The following is a 27047-nucleotide window of genomic DNA, read 5'->3' as shown; positions in this document are numbered from 1 at the left end:
AAGAGAGGGAGGCCTTTTGCAGCAAGACTGTTCATTGGGTCTCTTTGCCTCCTCATTACTTTAGAGCACCTTGTTTAAGGCACATGGCAGTGAGCAAGTGGTAGGCAGTGTTTTCACATGTGATTTCTCTGAAGTGTTAGGGATCCCATGTGGCTACTTCATACAGTAAGTTAAACTGCATCCATTAGATTGTCATGTCAGCTGCAAGTATGGAGTGTGTGAGATGTGTATGATCATCTCAAGACTGAACAGCGTCACTTAAGTGGTGAACCAATGTCGGCATCTCAGCAAAATGCAGGATCTTCATATCTGTGGTATTTCTCTGCATGTTACTTCTAGTTATGCACCCAAATCTGCCTCAAGGCAGGCCTTGGTTATACTTTAAAAAGCCACATTTAAGAGTTTTGTTCCCAATGGTTGCCTCATATTCTTGTTTTATTGTGGTATAACTGATAGTAATGTGTTTATAACACCTAAATGTTTATAAAAGCACAGATCTGAATTACTGACTTAACAGCTAAACTTACAGTAGACAATTGTGCCTTTCAAAGACAGATAGCATCCGTGGATTTCTTATCCTTTTTAAATTATTATTTTATGGAGCAAATAGCAGTTAGTGCATAGAAGTGTTGCAGTTAAACAATTCTGTGAAGCAGCTCCTATTTTAAATGAAAATTTGTTTCTTAAGCAGTTTACATGACACTCTTATGAATATCTGTAAAATATTCAAGCAGCAAACATACTGCAGGGGCTTGAATGAGTTAAATCTTGGAGGTGGAGGCTGTGATCCAAGAAAATCTCTTCAAAAGCCTGCTCCAGTTTACCAGATGAATATTTGGCTTTGGCTAAGGAAAGAATACTTGATCTTCCTTCCAAGTCTGATTGCTCCTTGTCCTGAAACTATTCTGGGAGGGTCTGTTCTGGGCCCTGCCTCCATCTCCTCTTTCTTTCTCTAGGCTACTGTTGTGTTTGGTCACTCTGAATGCAGGGCCCAGATCCAATTTTATATGGCCAGGCGTGTATAATATTCACATAAATAAAATGCCTGTAATGTACTCTGTCTTGCCATATCTTTGAGTTTGGCAAGAAGTGCTACCTTTTAGCAAATTATTGGTGACCTCATGCACCTTTGCAGAAATCTCAGCTCTGGCAGTGTTTTGACATAGACAGTAGTGAAAACATTCCTGATATTGATCACAGCTGCTGAAGTTCTAGCACTGGTGTAGACTTCAAAGATGGAGACATATGCTGCCTCATTCATGCTGGTATAAATCTGGGGTTTTTTTCATCACTCGACTGAGGAATTAAATTTTAGGGAGCATGTGTGCAGTAAGTTGGGAGGTCACCCACAAACAGGTATCATAACATCAAAGCAATTATATTAGTAGTGGAAAGATGGGAAACTAGTTTGTTAAATGAGTAGAAATTTGATAGTTTCATTAAGTAGCTGTTATTAAGTCCAAAGCTGGTATGAGCTTTTACCTCCACTATATCCACAATTTTTGGTTGACTTAGTGTCACATCATTTGTGAGCTCTCACTTGATATAACTGTAGCAGCCATCTGTGAATTTCAGACTTTAGCAAGAGCCAGCATGTAAATATTTAGATGCCTGATGTCTCTGCAGCTTGATTCCTCATGCACGTAACTGGTACGATCTGGAAATAGGAGGCGGTCGGCTGGTGATCAGTGGGATCTCTGAAGGGCTGTCTGATATTGCAGGGTAGTTATACACTGTCCAGAGGCATTCAGCTCATTGCTTCTGCAGATATGCAGTTGGAGAGCCAGGGAGAGATTTTGTGGAGAGAAATAGCTAGCCGATCTTTGAGATCTGGCTCCCAGATTCTAGCTTACTAATCCAATTTCCTTAGGAAAGAGATTTTCTTTTCAATATTACTCAGCAGGTATTTATTGTAAGAGTATTTGTTTGCTCTTGTGGGTTTTTTTTGATGGTGCATTTTACTTAATGAAATGAGACCTTTTTATCAGGTAGGTCAGTCACTAATGCTTTTAAAAAGGGCTGAGAAAAGGTTTAGTCATCCCTAGGAATGGACTATGCTTTTTCTGCATTATACTTTGGCTTTACTGAATATTTGTTACAGAGAAGTGCAGGTTATTGGTTTGGAAACATGCTTCCTTTGGTTTTTAATTATGCATTTGGATACATTCTGAGACGGCTCCACTGTATGTGGTATGCATCATTGAAATTGATTTTCTAGTTGTACACTTCTGCTACAGAGTGTCTCTGGGTCTGTCAGATATGTACATACCAAAGTGCTGACTGGAGGCTGCTGGTTATGCCCTGTAACTTTACCACTTGCCTTTTAGCTCATTATGACCTGTAAAGTGACTTTGGTCAAGCCATTTAGAGAGGCCTGGACAAAGCAGAGGGAAACTCAGCACAGGCAGCAGAGCTTCACAAATGTCGTGCCAGCATTCTGCTTTGAGAGTCAATGTCCCATTTATTATTACCATTGTGTCTGCATATGGGATGCGTTTACAAAAATGGACATGTGGAAAAATACCAGAGCAATTGCAGATTTCCAGAGGATGTTCCTTGTCTGCTACCCTCTGATAGTCCTTCTGTGTGTTTTGTCCTAGTGGTGCTGCGCTATCTGAAGAGTGATGGAAGGCTGAATTCTGTGATCTTTAGCAACATCCAGCTGGCTGATGGGAAACCCCATGCTGTCATCTTGTGGCTGAGTGGCCTGCAGCAGGGATTTAGCACGATAGAGCTGTATCTGGACTGCCTGCAAGTAGGTGCCATTGAGGACTTGCCAAAACCATTTTCAGCACTGTCTCAGAAGGTGGTGGCAGCTGAGTTGCGCACTCTCCAGGAGAAGCCACAGGTAAGCATGGAAACTGGGAACAGGCTGAGGACTTAGAGGTATCGCCACTGAACCTCTGGATCACTGAATTCAAACCTCAGTCCTCAGTAAGCCAAGCTCTGTACAGTAATATTTTAATATTAACTTGTGAAATAAATGTAAATAGGGGCTCCCTATGGAGCGGGCGAAATCTTAGCTCACGTGAACCCTATAATAATTACGCTATTTGTTTTAGACATAATTTTTAGCTTTTAAAATAAAATTTTAAAAACCTGCTGCCTCCTTCGCTTCAATCTAGTTGTTTTTTGGGGAGTGAACTTTTTGTAAGGACTTAGCTAATGCAGTAAGGGCAGCTTTTCACTGGCTTCTTACAGCTGTTCTGTATGAGCAATGCTTGTCTGTGTATGTGGCTTTCCTCTTCACATGATATGCCAAGAGACTAAAAAAGACAAAAGAAAGAGAGGACTCTTGTGGTGCCAGAGTGAAGCCCTCATCTGTTTGACTGCAATAGCTTTTCTTCCTCTGTCTGCCAAGCAGGAGTTGATAAAGCTTCCTGTCATCTCCCTATCAGCAGTCTGAGATAAACAGTGTCTTCCACAGCATCTGCCATCATCATTAATCAAAAATACTTATTAGAAGGTACAAAGGCATTCTGCCGCCAAGGTTTCCCACTTACTTTGTTTCATTACAGGCTTGAAAGTAAGCCTGTTTTTATGGAGAATGACTGATGTGCCCATATTCCTGACATGAATATATGTACCTGTTTGAGAGGAGAGGAAAAAAACACAGCTTTGGATGCACTTAAAAAAAAAAATCATATGCCACAGAAATATGGGAACTTCCTACTATGTGAGATTACATGAATTGGAACAGTAAAAAAAAAAAAATTAAATAAAACCACAGCTATGCAAAAATCTGCAAGACAAAGACTAGAGATTTGATACAGTTCAAATGGTGATGGGTGGTCCCGAAGGGAATGGTGTAGGACCCCTGCATGCATAGGGAATCGACTCCCTCTCTTAAAAAAATTAATTTACTTTGTCTGATATTTCATATTCTTCCCATTGTTGTACCAGAATTGTGAGCTCTGTTTGTTTTTTTTTGTGAGCCCAGGATACACTAGATGAGCTAAAGCTGGTAACTGGAGGAACCCTTGCTGAAGTGGGAAACCTGCAGGATTGTTTTCTTCAACAAATTGAGCCTATACCTCAGTACACTGGTAAGGCCTGCAGCTGGGAGTTAAAATTATTCTTAACGATATAGTGCAAGGAAACTAATGCGATGAATATTGAAAATGTGAAGAAGCCCATAGTCAAGTAATAACAATTATTTGGCTAAATTATGGGTATGACAATTTCCTGTAAATGTTTTAGAAATAGCTCCATTTGGAGATAAAACTGTTGCTGGTAATAAGGAAATGAATTGTTGTTTTAGTGAAAGACAAGTCTGTAATGATTGAAAGAGGTTTTTTTAGCCTAATTTGGAAGGCAAATTTTTGTGATGATGATCTGCTTGTGGAACAGTAAAAAATTTTAATATTTTAAAATAATTTTAAGTATTAATAATATTTTAAGTATTAAATAATATTGTTATAATAATAATATTTTAAGTATTCAAATTGCAAACAATTGCAGATGGAAAGCAGTGCTAAATGGGGTACATTGCTACAGGTTGTGTGAAAGGAAGATCAGTGGAGTAGCGAGACCTATCCATGTACTTATCCACACTGACTTGCTGAGCACTGGACTGTATCCATGTCTTGCTGAGCACTGGACTGTCACCCAGAGGAGAGGAGCAAGGTGTGAAGAAGCTTGCAGGAGACTGAAGAAAACGTTTGTGCCATGGCTACAGAGCCTGTATGTCTGTGTGGGAAAAGCCATTACAGAGTAGCCACTAGTCCTGCCACAATTTAGCCAAGGCTTTTGTCACCTGCTGAAGGGCCTCAGGGGCTTCATGCAATCCCCTGTGTTAGGTGAGCGTGCTTCCTGACCTCTGGACACAGAAAACCTGTGCTAGACTGTCCCATCTGTAGTTGTTGTAGTCCCTGTCCATCTGCCTTTCTGCTGTGGGTGTGAGGGAGAAGAATGGGCTCACACTGTGCATGGATTATGTTAATATATGACAGCCATAGGAAGGAAATTCAATTCAAGGTTTGAAATAGGATTAATGATATATGTTCTCTCTTGTACCCTTTCCTGTCCCCCTGCCATACCCAACCTGCAGCATTGCTGGTTTTGATAAGAACACAGACGAGATGCAGAAATTTTATGAGAGCATCCTGGGTATGTTACATGAATGTAGGCACCAATGGTGTGCAGTGGTAACAAAAATCAGGTCTACCTTTTATCTATGTAAATCCTTAGTTCCAGATACTTCTATTTCCTTGCTTCCTAACATATATACACTTAGATAAAAAATTAATTTTATCCTCCGGGCTCTCTCTTTTTCACTAAAAGAACAGGCATTCAAACATGAAACAGAAGGGTAATTCAGTGTTTTCTTCTGCAAAAACTGGCAGCTCTCCCACACCGAGTTTCCAAATGACAAACTTGCAGGTTTCTCATTTGTAACTTCTTGCTCACTAATCAATAATGCAAATAGTAATTTACAGACAGACCATCTCTCTGTGGCTGCCTCCACCTGGCTTAAACTCTCAAATTCAGTTGATTTTAACTTTTAACTAAGTGGAATTAGTGTTAATAATAATAATAAGAATAATCAACAACTACTTACATAAATACATCCAATGTCTACATAGTCTAATCCACCAAAAGAAAAAGTGGGTGTTCCAACAGCAATTTTAAGTTGTCTGGCTTGAACTTTGTGTATGCATCATGATGCCCTTCTGTGAGCATGATATATCACATAATGCCAATTTTGCCTTCTGCCAGGAAAAGATGGAATGTAAATGCTCAGCTGTATAGGAGGATAAGACCTAGTATCTTGATAAAAATGTGTGCTTTCATTTTAATTGGAAAATCCTTGGGAGTGCTTTGGACCTGAATAACTGTACATGGCTTTGACTGTGTACCTGGTTGTTGCTCATTGCTTTCACAGCAGCATTACCTCCATGTTCAGTCTGTGAGGCTGAGACACCTAAGCAGTGGGATGAGATTATGATGATCAGACACAGGCTGAGATGTTTATTTGGATTTTTGTGTTTGGGTAGGAAAATAGAATGCTAGGTGAACTGGGTTTGGTAGATGAGATTAGTACACTGCGTGTGATAATCATCACAAGATCATTCTGGTCCCAAGGGTCTTAGGAGGTTGTATAGTTCATGTAGGGGACCTGAACCTGACAAAGTATAAAAAAAAAGTTATTGTGCACTGTACCAAAGATTCTTTAAACAAGTTGCTGTTAGAGACAGTATGTCAATATAGACCCACAGGCAAGAGAATAATGGAATGGAGTCTTAGTTTGGCTTTCTCTGAATGCTTCACTGTTCTCCAGTTCATAGTATTCAGAGCTCTCGACTCAGTCCTGATGTCTTTGTGGTTTGTATTCAATATATGTTTTTGTCCCTGAATCTGTCCAGTCAGTTTTAAATGCATGGTCAAGAACTTTATCACATATCTGAGGAATATTTCCTTCTGTTTACTTGGAACATGCCTCTTCCTAATTCCACATAAAACTTGTATGTACAGCTTCTTTGGTGAAAGATTATAGGCTGTTCAGAAATGTTTTTTATTGTCAACCATCATCTATACTATAATCCTGGTTTGCTCTCTAGACAAGAAACCACAATCTTCCAGAGTTCGAGAAGCTGGACGATGTTCGCACACACATGGTGTGATTCTTCTGTTTGTCCCATGTGGGGCGAGGATTTGACCTGATAACCCTGATGAGTCCATCCTAGCTTGGGCTATTCCATGATTCTATGGGTGTCATTCTCTTAGAATGACAATTCAGGATTTGAGTGATACAGACAGGAGCAAATGTGTTCCTTGAGCCAGAGAGCTGTTGTTCCTAAGAGAGGTAGAAGCAATGAAGCTATGAGGTGTTCTACTGTGCCTAGTGTTTGTGCATGCCTGGGCCAATTGGCTGTGGAATGAAGCTGGTTCTATACTGCAACATCCTGGCAAGAGAAGGATGGGGACTTCAGTTCCATTAGTCGGCCACTAATACTTCAGAGCAGTCTCTGAGCTTAGGTATTATTGTGAAAGCCATTCTGTTGATCATGTTCTTAATGATTCAAGAACATAGAGCTACAGAGTAGCTAACTGGGGAGTTGCCTTATAATATATGGATGAGAGAGGCTACATGGAAGGGCTAGATAGCTGTATAGCTGCATGCTGGTACCTTTTGCTTGCCTGCTTTCTCCTGGATCCACTATATTGTGGACTGACAGCTTCCTTAAAAACCTCTCTGAGTACTTATCCCTAAACACTTGTTACTCTGCTGCAAGTGGAGCCTGCTGCTGGAATTACTTTTAATGGAAGAGAAAAAAAACAAAACCAGGTATATTCAGCTGTTTCTGCTCTTCTAAATTTGCACACAGGGCATGTAGTTCATGGCAGTTTAACCAGTTTGGTCCACCTTAATGTTCAGCAGTCTGCAAAACTTAACCACAGAATAGGTCTGGTTTTTATTTAGATTCTAGCCAAAAAAACACCATCTGAGGTCTTGAGAATTTTTTGCAGGTGTCAATCAATAATGCCTAAATGAGCCTTTGTTTTAAAATAAAACAAGAACAGACCCCAGTGTCTGGTCTGACAGCTTTGTGCCAGGTTCCACTATCGGATTCTAAAATACCTATGATATTATGTCCTGCTATTGTCACACAAATAAAAATGTGGCAAGGTTAGGACTGGAACAGAGAGAGACAGGCTCTGGAACAGGCGATTCCTGACTTCAAACTTGTTCAGTGTTTGGATGAAAAAATACGAAGTGAAGAAAACTTACTTAGTATGTGAGTATTTGGACAGTTCCTATTAGAATGTTTGGAAACAGACATGCTTTGAAGTACAAAAAAATGAGGTAAACATTAAGAGACGCATTTTTCATATAAGCTTTCAGTGCTCACAAAAATAACATGTGTATAAACCTCCTTGAAGCTATCAGGCATAATATCAAAATTTCCTGCCTGCCTAGACTCTGGAAGAGCTTGTATTTGTGAAGTTTATTTTTAGATACAGACTTAGAGAAGTAAACAAATATCTTCTTCTTGAGAGGTACAAATTCATAAGTAAGCTCCAAAGAGAAGGAACTACAAGCTACTGTGCTAAATATGCTTTGTGCTTCTTCTCTGTCACTGGCTCAAAACCAGTGCTTCATTTAAGAGATTAAAATCCCCTGTGAAGATCTTGGGTTTGATCTGGTCCTTCCCTATGGCTCATTACAGATGTAACTTTTGGTCTTGTTCTAGAGGTCTTTAATTGGTTATTTGGTATTGAAGACTGACTTCTGGTGTGAGTTCATAGTGTGCTGAGTAGATGTTTTGTGAGTCCATACAAAGTCTGCACCTGCAGTCATGAAACTTGTGCATGAAGCAAATGCAGTCATGAAACTTGTGCAGTGTGATGAGCTGCCTTTGAGAAGAAAAGTCAAGTGACTGTTGCAGTTACTAAAAACACTGTTTTGTCAGAACAGGCACTGTTGATGTGTTCTCAGAGCTTCACAGTGAGCTTGCTCAGAAAGCTGGGTAATTTGACTTTGAAAAATATATATGAATCAGTATGGTTACAACTGTGCTGTGCCAGCAGGACCGGGGAAGTAATCTACCCCCTGTACTCAGGATTGATGAGGCTGCACCTCAAATCCTGTGTTCAGTTTTGGGCCCCTCACTTTAAATGTAAGATTGAGGTGCTGGAGTGTTTCCAGTGAAGGGCAACAAGGCTGGTGAATGAACTAGAAAATTTTGTTCCTCAAAAATATGAGGAACAGCTGACGCAGCTGGGTTTGTTTAGTCTCAAGAAGAGGAGGCTCAGGGGAACTTCATTACTTTCTACAACCACTTGAAAGAAGGATATAGCCAGGTGGGCACCAGTCTCTTCTGCCATGCCTACAGTAGGAGGACATCAGGAAATGGCCTTAAACTGAGGCAGGGGAGATTCAGCTTAGACATTGGAAATATTTTTTCATTATTAGGGTGGTCAGGCATTGGAATAAACTGTCAAGGGAGGTGATGGAATTTCCTGGAGGTGTTCAGATGGTGGCTGTATCTGGTGGTAAGGTGATGGTTTAGTGAGTTAGGGGTCACAGTGGTAGTGCTGGGTGGGTGGTTAGACTGCATGATCTTGAAGGTCTCTTCCAACACTGATGATTCTATGACTCTGATTCTCTGAGATGGAATGCACTTACCCAGGGTGTTTTCCCATTGCATGCACATATGCTTCATGGCCTCACCTTGCCCTTCTGCCCCAAATAGATTATCACAAATACCCAGTTCTGAAATCCTGAGGTTTTCACTCAGGATTGCTAGTCTCAGACCTTGGCAGGAACCAGTAGCACTGGTGGCCTTAGTTGCCTAGGAGAGGCTTAACACTGAAGTAATAGTAGAAGAATCGTGATCTTATTTTTCTCTCTCTGGAGAGCTTTCTGCTTTGCCCATTTCTGTGGTATATGAGGAGTTCAGTCCAGAAAAGCCTTGAATTCATAAAAATCACACTACAAAATTTGAGGTAAGTACTGTGTTTGCTCTGATGATTTCTACAGGGCTTGCATAACAATAGTGTCTGCCCTCCATGGCTCTTCATGGAATTTCTATCTTATATCTCAGAAATTACCATGACAAATGAAGAAGAGTTATGTTGTGCACTCTTTTTCATTGCTGTTTCCCTGCAGGTGATTTTAATAGGCAGCTGATGGGTCAAATGATGCAGATGAACCAACTACTGGGAGATGTGAAAGACCTTCTTAGACAACAGGTAATGTATAGAGGCTTTGGTGTGAAATATCCCAGTTTTGCTCCTTTGATAGAGTCAGCACAGACTTCAAGTAAGTAGCAAACTCTTGTGTAGAGTTATTGCCTTGAAGGCATGACACAATCAAGAAGAAATAACCATATACATGCTGGTACCCTGTGCTTGTAAGGGAGGATCATTGGATGTGGGAGTGTACGGGGCTTGCTTATTCAGATCCAGAAAATTTAGTGTCTGGTGAGGGAATAACCATCCTAGCCCACTATTAGATAGTTGTGAGTCTGTTGTATGAAACTGAAATTGCATTTGTTTCACTTGCTGGTGTGCAACAGAACAGAAATTGCTAGTGGCACACCAAAGGCGGTCAGACAAAGACCTTTGGACTTTTGATGGAGGCTGGACATAAGCACATCCATTTTCCATATCCTTAATTTTATGGAGTACAAAGAGCATCTCATTTAAGACCAATTACCTGTGTTGCATTGTTTGAGTGGCATCTTGGGGACTAATGGTTCTTCTCTTAGCCAGGTGCAAACTGGAACTATCTGTACCTAAATTACATTTATTTTCTATATTCTCAAGGTCAAAGAAACAACTTTTCTGAGGAATACCATAGCCGAGTGCCAAGCATGTGGTGAGTATTCCTGTTATTGCTGGTAATCTAGAAGAGATTAGAGTTGTTTTAAAACTAGTATTGATCACATTAGCTTTATGTGGTTTCTAAAAAGTACTCTTTAAAAAATACTGTGTCCAAAGTTATAGGTGTATTTGTATTTGGACACAAGTTTTAAATAGATTTTCATTAGAGAAAAAGCTTCTACAGACCCAACAATCACCTATTGGGGGATAAAATCCCAGTAAACCGAGCAGTACCACTCAGGCTGTACTGTCAGTTCTCACTCTGCCACAAAGCTGTGCCACATGTTCCGGTTGAGCCAGACACTGTCTCCCAGCTACCTCATGCACAATCTTAGTAGAAGGACAAGGGAGAAATCATATTGTGCTCTGGCTGGTATTACGAGTCTAAGGAAGATCCTATGCAGTGCACCTGAAGTTTGTCTGATTCTGAGCAGGCAGTCACTAGTTAACAGCAGTAGGACTCAAAAGGTGGTCTTCATCTTTTCTTTAAATGAAGAAAGTGCATACTTTTCTAAATGTTACTGCATTTAGAAAATGCTACTGTGGCCCTCCTGCATCACCCACAACTGACAGTACATAAGTGCAGTCAGTATAAAAAACAATACACTCCCTTACTGTATGAGATGAAAGGTCTTAAACTCATCAGGCCTTTTAGCTGACTTATTCTCAGTATGTCAGCCTCATCAAAACTCAAGTTGAGCTCTAGGCAGGGTAACCTTTATATGTAAGTGCCCAAGGGAAAGTCAAATTCCTACAGGGACTTGTACCAATGTTCTGTACCTGCCAGTCTCAGAAGGACCTGTCTTTGGCTAGTCTCTGTGCACCTAAGCTTGTGTACTTGCATAGTCCTGCTGTGTTTGTGGACTGCCTGCCACTCCTTCTTTATACTTCTTATTTGTAGACTATCAGAGATGCTGTTGTGCATCCAGAACATTGTTTTTCTTATGAAGTGGTGGTGTTACCAATTTAGCCAGAGAAATGCCCTGTATTTGTACCCTTATACTTGAGTTGCTGTGACCTTGATCTGAGGTCACAGACTTTGAGTTTCCTGCCCTAGCCAACAGCAGATCTGTTTTAGGACAGACCTAGAAGAAAGGCTCCCATATGTAGCCAGAAGAAGCACATGAACCTAAAGAATACCCTCAATTTCCCCTTGCTGGGGACACAGGAAGTTCCAGAGCCATACCAAGGAAGGAGCCTTTCAGCCACAGCACGGCTGGTGGCAGCAGCACAGTGCAGGGACATGAAGTGTCTTGGGAATTTCTTCAGAATACTTGCTAGCTGAGAGCCATGATGAACATTTCTTCCAACCACTGAAACTGTTGTTCTTTCTGCATTAAAGGTTTAGGCACTGTGAGTTTTCCTACTCAGCTTCCTAGGCGCACTAAACCGAAATGTGAAGTTAATTCCTGCTTCAGGGGAGTGAGGTGCATGGAGACAGCAGAGGGATTTCAGTGTGGACCCTGCCCTGAAGGACTCACAGGAAATGGAGTTACATGCTCAGATATTGATGAGGTAAAATAGTTACTTTCACTGAATTAAAAAAAAAAAGCTAAAAAGCAACTGTTTTATATATACCAATGGGTTGCTAATACTTTGTCTTCAGCATTTACTGACTGCTTGCACAGTGAATATTAATTCATTCTGATTTGATTTTATATCCCTGTTTTGCTATTTCTTCAACTTTATGGAGGTGATGTGTGTGAAAACTTGAACTGCTCTGGTGAGAAGTCACTTAAAAGAGCTTAATGTTTGGGAAAATTCCTAGAACCTAAGCCCAACCAAAACACACTTATGACATTGTCATTTCTATTCCACAAGAAGATGCTGTAGCTTCTGTTATAGGCTGCAGAAGCACTTTTTTTTTTTTTTAATATGAGCTTTGTTTCTTTAAATTTTTGTGCTCCCAAACTAGCCTTGGAGACTAAAGTCTTCTCTTCAACCCAAACTAGAGTCATGTTTGCATCCTTACCTTAGAAGTCTATGGAAGAAAATAAACAATCATTGTCATTGTTCCATTTGCTTTTTTGTGTTTGAATCTGATAATGTTGACTTAAATCTACTTCTTTTCTTGTGCTATATGTTAGAAATTCAGAACTTGCTTGTATTGAGGACTGAGTTAATAAATCTACAGTATCTTAAGTGACTAGAGACAGCCTGTGTTAATCGGAATGTGACACTTATTCGGAACAGAAACAACAAAACCACTTATAGGTTCACTGCATTTTTTCTGTGGGATGATTTTCACCATTACTCTTTAGTCTTTTTTGTGAAAAAGTACCTGGATATAGTAGACCAAGGAACCAGCAGAATTAGGTCATAATCTGCACCGTTGAATAACACAGTTCTACCAGTGCACCTGTTTAATAATGTAAAACAGCAAAAGCAATTCCCTATTTCTCCTTCCTAGCCAATGGAAATGTGCTTTGACTGCTCTTTTGATTTACTCCCTCCTGTAGACAATCAGGAGAGGATTTGATGTGCCTTACACCTGTCTGCAAAAAGCACTGGGGAGAGAAAGTGAGTTGAGGGTGGCAGTTTCCTGAGGCATTGGCAATGTCTCTGGTTTTGCCTTATGTGGCACAAACTGCGTCTGCTGCAACAGAAGGTGCAAAAAATGGAGGTGAAGCTCTGAAATGTGAATGCAAGTGATGGATCCAAGACAGCTGTGGTACATGTTTCATGCTACTGACAGCCATGGTGTGAGGCTCAAGCCAGCCTAGGTGGATTCTGCCAGTACGGATGGGTTTCACCTCCTGAGCTATTTTCAGACTGAGGGAAAGAATGGCAATAATCTCCTCCCTGCCATTTTCAGGGTTGGAGCAACTCTACCCATTACAGCAGTGGTGGAAGAAGAAACAGAGACTGGTTTGATGGCTTGATATTAAAGTCGTTGTCTGTTAGCAGTCAGGCTCTAATCACTGGAGATTCATGTACCTTCATCGTCCTGCCACCATTCCACATGACAGATGACCTGCTTTCACATTAGAAACAGCAAGGAATTTTTGCCAAAATTGTGTTATAAAATCTTGCTTATTATGAGGTCTTTATGTGGACACTGCCGTTAACATGCCACTTTGTCAAGAGCAGTTTTGTTCACCAGGAAATACCTACTTAATCAGCTGAATTTTTACTTAGAGTTGCACAGGGAGAAATAAAGAAGCAATAAGTGGCAATCATTTTGAATTGTCTGATGAGAAGGACATGTCATGTTATTTGTTTTCCTAAGTTAGCTGATATGCAGGAAAGTTTTTTTGGTTGGTTGGTTTTGTTTTGATTTTTTTAAATTTATTTACAGCCTTTTATGAATAAACTATTTCTGAACTTCCTGATAATAGGCATTTAAAAAGAAAGTATTGTACAAATTCTGGTAGAGACAAATCTGGAAGATCCTTAACCTGAGGGTGTCAACATCTCTGCAGTACCCTCCCTAATTCATTACGAGTTTGAAGACATTACTTTGATATTCTGTTGCCCATTATCTTGTAGCTCTGCTCTCTATGCTGTGTAATTTGGGTGCCCTCTGCTGCCTACAACAAAGAATCCACAGCAAAATAAGGAGGCACAAAATGTCTGTCCTCGGTTTGCTGTTTTCCTCATATTACTGACTGATGTACTATTAACAAATCTTTCTGTCAAACACACTTTCATATTAAACATACCTTTTCTTGCTTCTGTGTGTGTGTGTGTTTGGTTACAAGTTGTAGGTCTCTTGTACGTGGATATTTTCTGGTTTATTCTCCCTCCATCTTGCGTGAGTTTTTCGGTTAGTGATGGAAGGAGGAAAAAAAAGGCATTTTTTAAAAGTCTTTAGTATTCCTTTTCATGTTACTCATTCATTGTTGTCTTTGAGCCCTGTGCAGCAGTATGGCATGTTGATGTTTTTGGTACTCTTATAAACATTACCTAGCAGCTAGTGTTAATGTTGGAAAGGCAGCAATGTGGGATGTGTTTCCCTAATTGGCACCCACAAGACCAGCAAAATCAGTCATAGCTGTTTTGTAAAACTGCATAAAGCAATTAAGTGAATGGTGTCTTCAAGCCAAGGGTGATTGTGTGGACATGTGATATTTTGGGAAAAGTTCCAAGGATTGTCTGTGGGCCTCCGGTCTGGAAATGTGTGGATGCCACTGACACATCCCTGCTTCTCTGGCTTATGTTTGGATTTCTTCCTTGGCTATGAGATTTGCCCAATTATAAATGAATGAAAATGCTGCTGGCACTTCTGTGTGTAAAAAAACACATCAGAAGGGGTGTTTGGAGCCTTGGAATTATGTGGCTTACCTGATATTGTGGTCTGGACCCTTCAGCCCCCAAGGGTTCTGAATCTTCCTAGCTAAAGGAGAGATTCAGGATGAGAGTTTAGGACGTCAGCTACAGGTGTAATGGAAGGTTGCAAATGTTATTTAAATGACAGAGATAGCTGAAGACTTACTGAGGTCAGAAATACCTGCAGAGACGGTTTCCTCTCTAAGCCCTCTCTGAACAGAGGGCATGCAGGTGTTGCAGGTAGCATTGCCATTGGTGAGAGGTCTGTACTCACAGTTGGAGTCTGGATGTTACTGAAGCACGACCATGTGCTTGGCTCGTTTTTTCTTTGCAGTGTCGTTACAACCCTTGCTTCCCTGGTGTGCGATGTGTGAACACTGCTCCAGGTTTCCGATGTGAGACCTGTCCTCCAGGATATACGGGACAAACTGTGCAAGGGGTAGGACTCAGCTATGCCAAGAGCAATAAGCAGGTGAGTGGTAGCACCTCCATGACAACTTCCATTTCAAGGTGCTGGTTTTATATCAGCAGTGCATCTGTGTTGAACAGTGTTTATTTTTCAGTTGTTGCATAATTGCCTTATGCTGTTAGGCAGAGCTCAGTGTGTTTCAGTTAGAGATCTGAATTGTGTTTGCATAGCTTTAATGGGAGTATTAACAATCTAATACTCTTGACTGGCATACAGACAAGAAAAAATGTCATCATCTTTGTAAATATCTCTGTTCATCTTCAGGGGATTCAGTAAACTGTGTTTGAACTAGAAAGAAAATTATTAAAAAGGCCTATTTTAGTGTAATATTTTTGCATATTTCTGTAAGCACCCAAGAATGGGAACTCAATTTTTGTGTAAACTCTTCTGCGTGAACCAGAGCATATCCTAAAGTTGAAATTTTCTGTTTTTTTTAGGGTTTGGAAAGTTAGCCTATGGATAATATCTGTAACATTCTGAGAGCAGTTTCAGCAGAGGCTACATCTCTTTTCTAATCTTGAACTTTGGTGTTGTTTTTCAGTCTTTGGTCTCAATAAATTTACTTTAATTTTATTATTTCTGGATTTGGTTTATTGCTAGGTCTGCTTAGATATTGATGAATGTCAGAATGGAGGACATGGACTCTGTGTTCCAAATTCCCATTGCATAAACACTTTGGTAAGCATCTTTTCATTTATGCCTTTAAAAAAATCAGTTATTTTAAAATTCCATGAGGGTAGGACTGGATTTATGAGTCTAATGAAAGACCCGTTAATAATACAATATTTTTTTCTTCTTATAAATCAAAGAAGTCTTTTTTCCTAGCTAATAATAAAATAAATCAATACTTGATTTTTCATGAACTCATTCATCTGAATTGTATCCTTATCACTTTCTCTGAAGAGCAGGAACTCTTCTCTCCATACCATCCAGTGAGTGTGTTTATGGGTATGTTGTTGCAAGAACCCTCCTCTGAAAGATTAAACCTTTGCTTCCGTTATCTCCTGCCTCCTGAGAACTGTGGCAACAAGCTGTTCCCCTGGGTGCTTTCTTTATAGGAGTTATGCATAGAGTAACAGATATTGTTCTAAATAAATGGAAACAAAGAGCTGCAAATGGTACCGGACTGTTAATGCCCATATATATTAAACCCAGGAGAGCAAGTACAGGAGAAATAAAAATGGTTTGAAAGATGTTAGGATCCAATCAGAAGGGCATACAACCACTTTAATGCTATGAAGCAAGCTGGACATAAAATCACATGATCATAGAATCATTTATGATAGAAAAGACCCTTAAGCCCAAGTCCAACTCTAACACAGCACTGACAATCCCATCACTACACTATTTTCCCAAATGCCACATCCACACCTATTTTGAATACTTTCAATAGTGAGTCCAGCACTTCCCTGGACAGCCTGTTTCAATGCTTGATAATTCTTTGTACAAACAAATTCTTTCTAATATTCAATCTTAATCACCCCTGACCTGAGGACGCCTGAGGATCTGAGGCCATTTGTTCTTGTCCTATCACTTCTTACTTGAGAAAAAAAAACCTTAAGACTACCTACCCATCTATAGTGTCCTTTCTGGTATTTGTAGAGTGATAAGGTCCCCCCTGAAGCTCCTTTTCTCCAGGCTAAACACCCCCAGGTCCCTTGGCCTCTCCTCATTGACTTGTCCTCCAGACCTTTCACCAGTTTTGTTGCCCTTCTCTGGACTCATTCCAGCACCTCAGTGTCTGTCTTGTCGTGAAGAGCCCAAAATTAAACACAGAACTGGAGGTGTGGACTCACCAGTGCCCAGCACAGTGGGACAATCCCTGCCCTGGCCCTGCTGCCCACACCATGGCTGATCCAGGCCAGGATGCCATTGGCCTTCTTGGCCACCTGGGCACACCCTGGCTCATGTTCAGCCACTGTCAGCAGCACCCCCAGGTCCTTTCCAGCCACTCTGCCCCGGCCTTTGGAGCTGCCTTGGGGAACAGCACTGGTAACTGAACACCTGGATGAACACTGAACTGGGCTGAACAGCTGGATGTAACTCTGCTCACCACCACTCTCTGGGCCTGGCCATCCAGACAGTTTTTCACCCAGTGAACAGTGCACCTGCCCAAGCCATCAGCTGCCAGTTTCCCTGGGGGATTGCTGTGGCAAATGGTGTCAGAGGCTCATCCACTGGGCAGGTCGGCCTGTTACAGAACAAGCAGGACCTGCCTGTCATAAATCTGTGCTGGCTAGGCCTGATTCCCTGGTTGTCCTGGAATGCCACAGGGTTTCTTCATAGCAGAAGAAAGGTTAAAAGTATCCTTCAGGTGTAAAGGTGGTCCTTTCTGCTGCAAGGTATTTTTGAGGCTGCCATTTGTGTTCAGTGTTAGCTTTTCTTGAGAATAAGCTTGTTTTCTTAGGGCTGCTTTCACTCTTCAGTATGTTTATATCTTTTTTTTTAATATCTAGAACATTTACTGTCACATTTTGTATCTTGCACATGACTAGACATGCAGCTTTTTTGGGAGGCCATCGGACTCTGTCTGCAGAGGGCAGGCACCAAGTGTCCTGCCATCTGTGCAAACAGAGCAGTGTGGGGTTTCTAATCCTCTATCCCTTCAGAAACAGCCTGGTCTGGAAATGCGGCCTAAGAGGCTATTTTAATGCATACCAGAGCTTGATATAGGACAGAATATACCAAGCAAATTCAGCAGACTCCAGAATATACTACCCTGGCGTGCATTAGGATAAAGTGCACCGGCTGGTGTGTTTTAAATAAGCCATACCATTTGTATCACCCAGGGATTGTTTTACTCATCAGTCATCTGTTTATTTTCATCTTCTTCCTGAAAGTATGCAGACAGAACAGAGTTAAAATTTGTAACAAAATTAGGAATAGGGATAAAAAAAATAATGCCTGTCTGAGCAGTAGGTAGATTTCTCTGTAATGATGGACTACGACAGTCCTGACAGTTCTTCTAACAGACTTTGTACATGAAGAGTTAAGTTGTATGAAGCACCTCAGTTTCACCAATGGTTGGATGCGTGTTTGTCTGAGATCTGCCCATTTCTGTCTCTTGACATGTCAAAAATAATTATTCTCCAAAAGATAAGAAGATTGTTCTTAATTAACTTCTATGTCTTAAGTTAGAGGTCTACAGGAATGTGAGACAGAAACAAAAGCCACATTGGATGCCTAAAGAAGATCTCACCTTATCTGCATTTATCTGTTTATATCTCATAAGGTGATTAGCCCAGCACATAATGAGATTCCTTGGCTTAGCTCCTTTGTGTTTGTTAACAAAAGAGAGTAATACATATGAAATATATATGCATGTGTCATGTTAAACCATAGCAAAAATGTACATGGATGTTCCTATTGGAGTGTAAATGAGGATGGCTATGTCTTCAGATACAGAATTATTTTCTGAAGAAGATTTGGATCAAATTGGCTTAAAAACACTTCAGCTTACAAATAAAATGGGACAAAGACATGATGAACTTTCTTATCTTTCTTTGATTAAAATTTGTGCCCAGTTGATAAACTGATAGGTGTGCTTTATAGTGGAATAAGATCATCCAGCCTTAATGATTAATGAAAGCTGCTTTGCGTTTTGCACAAAGTTTCAGCTGCCTGGAAGCAGTGCAGGGTGATGCTGGCAAGGACAAGGCATCATGAAGAAGCTTTTGCTGCTACGTGACTTTTCTCTGGCTTAACACAATACTGGTCTAAACAGGCAAGAGTTGAGTATGTTTTCCACCATGCCCTCTGGGAGCCAAATTCCATTTTCCAGTAGAAAATAAAGTTTGTTCCACAGTACAAGGAGCCTCAGTGGATGAACAAGTACACTTGCATAGCATAAACAGTATGACTTGAATCTTGCTCTTGTGCTTGCTTTAAAAAGGAAAAAAGTACCATTAAAAGGCTGGCTGGTGACTTCGTGTTCTTACAGGGGTCTTACCACTGTGGCCAGTGCAAACCAGGATATACAGGAGACCAAACCAGGGGATGCCAGGCTGAACGGAGCTGTAGGAATCGAGCTCTCAATCCATGCAGCATCCATGCCCGTTGTATTGAGGAGAGGAGAGGAGAGGTGACATGTATTGTGAGTTCATTAATTTGTGTATTTTTACTGTGAGATCCAGCCATTTTTAGGCTGCAAATGAGAAAGGCTTTGTGGTTGTTTTATACAGTTGGATGTTTCACCAATGGTGGCACACTGGCCAAGACCAGCTGTGAAAACTGGCTTACAATTGTTTTGTTCTTGCCACATGTCTGTAAAGCAGCCATATCAATGTATCATATTTACTGTGCCTGTGTAATTAGATCTTTAGGAATCACTTTTGTAGACTTTCTGTAGTCTCCTCAGAAAAGACTGTCAAGTGTCACTCTACAGAAGACATCACAAGGACGAATTCCTCTCCTGGTGCTCAGCTACATAGCTGTGAGTAAGGATCCTCTCTGCATAGCCAACATGCCTGTATTTGCTGGCTGATAGAGATGATGTTTTTTAAAGTGAGATGACACATTCCAGGCACAGGGAGGCTGTACGAGGCTGACCAGCTATGGGAGCAGAGGAGCACAAGTGGCATATGAACTTCCACTGTAAGAGGATACTGAAGTATATTACTTAGTTTTTCCATCTTGCAACATAAAGCAAGATACTAATTCTGTGTCCTAAATTTGGATACAGTACATGCTTTTGCTGGCACTTGCTTTTGTCTCATTTTTAAATACATCTGTTTCAAAGATAAATAATAGGATATTTTAAGTCCATGCTGTAATGGGAAGATGCCTAGATACTTTTAGTAGGCAAATCCTAGTTTTAAGGGGAGGCCAGATTTTGACATGCAGTTCTTTGCATACGTCTTCGACACAAATGATGTGTTGGTTTGAAACAGTAATAATTTAACTGGCTAGGAGAAACTTGTGTGGAGATGCATTTGTTTTGCAAACTTAGTAGTCGCCAATACAGTTTTCTCTTAAAACTTCCTCAAGTTGCAATGTGTTCTTCAGATAGTGAACAAAACAGTCATCCCATGTAACAATGTGTCCCATGCTGAGATGCTAGGTGCATACTCTACCTGGTTGCTCTTTTCTTTTACTCAACCTGCCAGCAAGGTTGAGTAAAAGAAAAGAGCAGCGAGGAGCCAAAATTAGTTCCTGGCCAGTGTCTATAAGAAATCTATAGCTCCCACTGAAATCATTAGGTGTGGCAGGCACACATTCCAGTTAATATCAAGTTGTAGCTCTTTTTAGCTATGTTTGGATACATTTGCAGCATCACTCAGTGTGGAAAGAAAACATGTTTCAAGCTCTCTGTATCTCATTGTACTTCAGTATCTGGCCCTGACTTCCATATACTGCTGTTTTCAAGACTGGTGTGAGTTTCCTTCTTGAATATTTCTACAGTGACTCATTAACCTTTTGATAGTACTACTATGATGTTTTATTGATAGTGTGGCATTGGCTGGGCTGGTGATGGTTATATTTGTGGAAAAGATGTTGACATTGATGGCTACCCTAATGAAGAACTCTCATGCTCTGCTGAAAACTGCAGAAAGGTAAGAAAGCTTTCTTAATTCTGTGATAATTCAGAACATGAAAGGATAAAGATGAAGACTGTAAGAAATATGACTCAGTGTATTCATCTTTTATTCAGGTGATTGAATTCTGTTTAATTAGGTGATTAATTTTCAATTAATTAATAATTGAAAAAAGTAATTCAAATTGAAGGCATCCAGTTTACCTATAGAACATCAGACTTGTCTCCTTTTCTGTTTAGGACAATTGCAGATTTGTCCCAAACTCTGGACAAGAAGATGCTGATGGTGATGGGATTGGAGATGCCTGTGATGACGATGCAGATGGAGATGGCATTCCCAATGAGCAGGTGCTGTGTATAGATCAGGATGTAGGGGTCTGTGCCGACAGAAGGATTTCCCACTGCTGCAATGGGAAGTGACTCTGAAATCTGACTCCCTACTATTTGCCAGAGATTGTTATATACCCATCATTGTCCATGGCCCTGTAAATTATTTTTCTTTTATATAATGCTCATTCTTACAAGACTTAAACCACATAGTCTTAAATCCCACCTTTGCATCCTCTGTTATTGCCTTTTATCATTTAATTCTAGAGCTTTTGTATAGAGCTTGTGTCCTTGTGTCACATTCTCCCACAGAATGGCTTTGGGAACATTACTTACATTAACATCTTTCTATTTAAAGAGCAGGTTGACCTGACAACACAGTTCATCAGGGATCCAAAACCCACATAAATGAATGTGTGTCTTGCCAATAACTTGAAAATGCTTTGGATCATGTCCGCAAATCAGAAGAGGTTTCCATGTATTGGAGGATACATTCAGATTGGAAAAGCTGTTTTGTTTTCACCCTGTATTCTTACAAGCTGGCCATTGTTCCGTATTAAGATCCTTGACTGAAACTGCTTAATGTGCTTCCAAGCAATAAGAATATGTTATCCAGAGTACAAATGTCCACCTGGAGCTAGGGCAGAGTAGCAGTCACAGAGGGTCTGGGGCAGACTAGCAGTCACAGAGTGTCTTTCTCAGGCTGTTTTGCCACAGAGTTCCACACTAAATTCTGCTACCTTAAATCAATCCGTTTTATTAATGTTCTAAAATGAAAAAATTAAATCCTCCTACAACTGTAAATCTATTTGCAGGTTCAGCACCTTCATAATCAAGTAACTTTTCCACCGTTTCTGTTGTTATCTATGGGCAATAGGATGAGGTCATGGGTGTGCTGGATAAATGTAGAAATTTTATACCACTTTGAAGTAAAGTTTTCTCCATATACCTTCTGGTGGATTTTAAGAGTCAGTAGCAGCTTGCTTGAAACAAACAGTCCTACCAAAACCAAAAAAACCTGGAGCCTTTTTGCATCAAGAAATTCTTTCCCCATTTTCCAGCTAGTCTGTACCAGAAGGGGGCAATGGCCTTTCACTGAGAGCGTCTGCAAACCTTGTCAGAGTCTCTGAACTGCAGCTTTTGAGAAGGACCACGTGAGAAAACTCGGGTACCAAAACAGGTTTCTCACCATGCACGCATGCAAAATGAGAATCAGAAATCAAGGTTATAAGTAAAGCATTATGGTGCTGGGTGTTTGTGAACCACACCCACAGTGTGGTTCAAAGCAGAGCTTTGAGGGAGCAAGTGAAATCTGATCCAGAGCTAATATTGGCATAAAACATCAAAACTGCTCACACTTTTTTTTTTTTTAGAAGTAGAAATAAATAGTTTTATAAATCAGCTAAAGTAGAAATTAAAGATTCATGGCCTGACTGATGTCTGATTCTGTGTCTCTTGCAGGATAACTGTGTCTTGGTTCCTAATGTTAACCAGAGAAACAGTGACCAAGATATCTTTGGAGATGCTTGTGACAACTGCCGCAATGTGCTGAATAATGACCAGAGGGACACAGATGGCGATGGGAAAGGAGATGCATGTGATGATGACATGGATGGAGATGGTAGGTGATTTTTCACTCTCAGCTTCTCTGATGTCATTCGGATTTTCCCAGAGTATGCTGCACATTAGGATATTTCATGTCACCAGCTGTAACACATAGTCTTTCTTCATTAAACTTGTGGCTTTAATCCTTTTAATTTAGTTAATAATAGTATCTTAGCCTGCACTGGAAGCGCTGTACACTGTAACAGAGAAGCCAAACCATGTTTCATGTAGAAGTTAAGGTTGTTGATCATTCAGCATTTCATTGAAGGTACAAATATTCCAGGGCATCCAGCTGCTGCCAGTCACTGGTACCCCAGACCTAAATAATAACATATTATTTTCATTGCTGTAGGAGGCTTGAAAGAATTAAAAAATCACACTTCTTCAAATATAATTTTAGAAGTGGAATGTCCCATCCTGTAAGTTGTGATACAGGAACAGGATAAGAATAAAATGTATGTAATTAAAGGGTGTGATGGGGTGGACAGCTGTGCTTTAACGAGATGTTCCTAACTAGTATTAAATGAGTGATGCACACATGAGAAAGATTTACTGTGCAGGCTTATAATTTCATTGCAGGAATTATATATATTTTTTAAATTGCATTTCATTAAGTAGTTGCTGAAAAGGAATAGTGTCTTTACTGTTTTAATGTTTATAGTGTCCAGTGTGGACAATAACATACAATCCACTTTACTGTAGGTGTTAAGAATCTTTTGGATAATTGTCAGAGAATCCCCAATGAAGACCAGGAGGACACAGATAATGATGGTGTTGGTGATGCCTGTGACAGCTGCCCTACAATCAGCAACCCAAACCAGGTTAGCAGGCAGAAGGAAAAACTATTCTTGTTTAGGGACAGACAGTGCTGAGGCCTAAAAAGGTGCAAGAGAATGAAGCAACCCATGCAGCCTTGGTGTTTGTATTTTTGTAATAAAGTGTATTTCCTGGATAATATAATATATCTAGATATTCAGGAGAGTTTAACAAAACTGCTGACTCTCCTAATGTGGGAAGGGGGAGCCACCAGCTGTACTCTCACTGTTTGGGATGTTGTTAGGACCTCTACCCAGCATGTATCTTCTACTCTCGTGCTCTGAAATGGGCGCCAGTCCCACAGAGTTTGGTGCCAGACCCCAAGCAGCGGTGTGATTTAGTTACACTTGATATTTCTTTAATCAGGACAAAAATCCTGGTGTCCTTATTTAGCAAAACTTTCAGTGCTCCTAGGTGAGCAGTCATTTCACCCCCTGTGACTAATGAAAAATGTTGGAAACTATAGAGAAACATAGTCAGTTTTTAAAGATGCTTAAGAAGTAAACCTTGGCTAGAAATGAGAAATCCTTCTTGCAGAGGAATCTTGCTTGAACTCTTCAATTAAGTTTAACCGTGTTTATTCACTGTCTTTTTTCTTTAATAAAACTGAATTTTTGGTTAGATGGATGATGCAAGAGAGAAAATATATTCTGTAAAACAAATGTTTTTTCATGCATTTACTTTAGTTGTATTTGATTTGGTTGTGTTTTTATTTAATCCTGCAAATATATGCTCTTGACAGCTTATACTGGAACTTTCTCTGTTCCCTTTTGCAGTCAGATGTGGACAATGACCTGGTTGGAGATTCCTGTGATACCAATCAGGACAGGTATGCTGTGAGAGAGGCCAGTCCTGAGCTGAAGCATGCTGCTGATTCCTGGAGAGCTGTAATCCCTCCAGCTAGCCTGGATTTAATTCCTGAGAGATGTTATTTCAACAACAGTGTTAGGATTTATTAGCCTTGTTTGTTCACTTCCCTGTGGTAGTGCACTTCAGCAGCCTTCACCCCTACAGCCATTCACACAGGCTTCCTCTGAGTTCCTGTGGAAGTGACGTTCAAGCAGTTCTCTGGCTGTAAAACACAGAGCACTGCTCAGAGCTTCTTAGTGAGAAAATGGCTTTCCTTTTTTGCTTTATTTTTCATTCCTCTTTTATTTCTCTGCTTCCTTAGAAGAAATTTCACAGTTAAGGGTTCTATGTATTTCCTTAAGAACCTAGCGTTGCAGAAACAAAATTCTATTATCAAGCATAAAACACTTGCAGAGCAACCCCTTTGCTTTAGCACATCCAGACTGGCAAGAATCCTCTGTCTATGGCTTTCATATGCCTTTGGCATTTACAGGAGCACATCCCATGACAAATTGAATCACTTCTCTGGAAGCAGCTTCTGCATAACCAGCTAAAGGGATGGCAGGTTCTCTCATGTGCACCTCAATTATAGGCAAGGAAAATGATAAATCCTGTTCTCTCACATCATTTCATCAGCCACAGACAGCTGCAAGGTTTCACCCCAGGGCCATTGGTGGGTGCTGCTCTCAGTGAAGGACCTGCAGGGAGCCCACTTACATGTCTCTGTAGGGATCATTCCCAATCTTGGGCCACTAGCTGCCAAGGCCGTCAGCATTTTACTCTTAAATTGATATGTCTTTGTTCTTTTCCTTGTTTTAAAAAAGGACTTCCCCCCCCCCCCCCCCCCCACCCCTGCCATAAACTTCAATAATGTGTGTGAAGCATTTCCTCTGTGAAGCATGCTTAACCTTGCAGTAGATACACATGTATGGTGCTTATTGTGTTTTATCTCAATATTGTGCAAACATTGATTACTCTGACCTGAAATTAAAACACATTTCTTAAGCAGGGAGAGGTATTTGGTAATATTCCTACCTATAAGTCATAGCATGATTTTAATTTGGCTGCAGATAATTTCTGCTTCACCTGTGCAAATAAGAAGCTATTGAGGGAAAACATGCCTGCTAATTACTAGAAAGCAATTTAGTTTTGGTGTGACTACAAAACACACCATACTTCCAGCAGTTTTTTTTCAGGGATGTATTTAACAGTTGGGATGGAGAAGTTATGTAGCCACCCCATAATTTCTTGAACCCTCTTCTGTGGTGTGTATCCCTCTGCCTGGTGGCTCTTCCCTGTAACCAGCCATGGCCTGGAAGGAGCTATAGACTTTCTCCTCTATTTCTTACTGTATGTCCCCCCTGCAGGATGCAATCATTCAGTGTGGAAAACACCTTCAAGACCACTGAGTCCAAGCACTAATGTAGCAGTGCCAAGTCCACCACAAAAAACTTGCTATGCAGGAGGGTGGGAACAGTGCTTGGTTTTAAATAAGTCTGATTTCAGGTGCTCATGTAGAGTCTCTCATAAAGCTTCATTCACACTTAACACCTGTATGTTCATGAGCACCAAGGCACATGCCCACATAAGACAAGGGACACAAGGTGTCCAGCTCTTGCTGTCTCCTGAGTCCCTCTTGATTGGTGACACTGCACGTGTTGGATATGCCTTACACACCCTTTAGGAGTGGACCTTGACTGGGATCTTGGGCTCCAGTATGTTTCCCACACCGTGTAAGGCTTATTTCTCTTTTCCCTGAGTATTTTTTTAGCTCCTGGCTTGGAACCTTTTTTAGTTCCTGGCTCCTTTGCTTTCTTGCCACCTTATCTGAGTCTCTTTGTTCCTTTCTCCTTGCAGTTCAGCCATCTGAGCAACAACAGGTTGTGTTGCCCACTGGTCTGCTTCCAGCTCCAGAGCTGCCACTGGTGTGTTTCCCCCTCAGGTGTTCATGCTGTTCCCTGTGCAGAGGCAGGAGCTGATGTTGGCATACCATTTCTTTTTTGTTTCTCCTCTTGCAGCGACGGTGATGGGCACCAGGACAGCACAGACAACTGCCCTACTGTTATTAACAGCTCCCAGCTGGACACAGATAAGGATGGGCTGGGTGATGAGTGTGATGAGGATGATGATAATGATGGCATTCCTGACCTCTTGCCCCCGGGCCCTGACAACTGCAGGCTGGTCCCCAACCCGGGGCAGGAAGATGATAATGGTAAGATGGGCCTTAAGGAGCCACTTTGATTCTCAGGCACCTTATTCATCTCCAGACTGTGTGCACCAGGATGCAACACTGTCATTACCAATGCATACACTCATCCCAGGAACAACAGCAGCGCTCAGGAGCACTGTAGCCAAAACAGAGGCACTTTCTCATGCACTACAGCCATAGAGCTGACGCCCTGCCTGCTTCTTGGACACCCTGCTCCCATGGCTGGGGCAGATGTGACTACTCGCTGCACCATAAATCTCCTTTCTCTGATGCATTCAGGTGATGGAGTTGGCGATGTCTGTGAGTCTGATTTTGACCAGGATACAGTGATTGATCGGATTGATGTGTGCCCTGAGAATGCAGAGATCACCTTGACAGACTTCAGGGCCTATCAGACAGTGGTGCTGGACCCAGAGGGAGACGCGCAGATTGATCCCAACTGGGTGGTTCTCAACCAGGTAAAAATATACTTGGTCTTTGTTACCTGTTTGAAAATGATCATTTGAAAAGCACAATAAAATTTGCTCTGTAATTGCTGGGACCTCTGGCAGACATGAGAAGTGGAAGATGTTGGTTAGAATATATTCAGGAAAAATAATAGAGGAATTTTCCTTTTGATAGCCTTCAAGCTATCAAAATTG

At 40.9% G+C, this 27047-nt stretch overlaps 1 protein-coding gene across 8 annotated transcripts in view; it reads left to right on the top strand.

Moving 5' to 3' along the window:
• THBS4 (thrombospondin 4) overlaps positions 1 to 27047 on the top strand; it is a 45599-nt gene that overhangs the window by 11905 nt on the left and 6647 nt on the right. For 6 of the 8 annotated variants that reach the window (XM_064405742.1, XM_064405745.1, XM_064405741.1 and 3 more), the window contains 15 exons: positions 2601 to 2848; positions 3941 to 4046; positions 9614 to 9696; positions 10273 to 10324; positions 11672 to 11844; positions 14933 to 15070; positions 15668 to 15745; positions 19008 to 19160; positions 20515 to 20619; positions 20841 to 20948; positions 22389 to 22548; positions 23235 to 23353; positions 24125 to 24177; positions 26216 to 26409; positions 26686 to 26864. In XM_064405742.1, coding sequence (XP_064261812.1) covers positions 2601 to 2848; positions 3941 to 4046; positions 9614 to 9696; positions 10273 to 10324; positions 11672 to 11844; positions 14933 to 15070; positions 15668 to 15745; positions 19008 to 19160; positions 20515 to 20619; positions 20841 to 20948; positions 22389 to 22548; positions 23235 to 23353; positions 24125 to 24177; positions 26216 to 26409; positions 26686 to 26864 — 1949 coding nt within the window. Of the gene's footprint in view, positions 1 to 2600; positions 2849 to 3940; positions 4047 to 4527; positions 4800 to 9613; positions 9697 to 10272; positions 10325 to 11671; positions 11845 to 14932; positions 15071 to 15667; positions 15746 to 19007; positions 19161 to 20514; positions 20620 to 20840; positions 20949 to 22388; positions 22549 to 23234; positions 23354 to 24124; positions 24178 to 26215; positions 26410 to 26685; positions 26865 to 27047 lie in introns of those variants that run through there. The other 2 variants (XM_064405746.1, XM_064405747.1) reach the window with 2 other exon arrangements.

Source organism: Passer domesticus, chromosome Z, assembly GCF_036417665.1.
Source record: "Passer domesticus isolate bPasDom1 chromosome Z, bPasDom1.hap1, whole genome shotgun sequence".
Classification (NCBI taxonomy): Eukaryota; Metazoa; Chordata; class Aves; order Passeriformes; family Passeridae; genus Passer; species Passer domesticus.
Note: the sequence above shows the minus strand (reverse complement) of the source record. Positions and strands in the feature narration are given on the sequence as shown.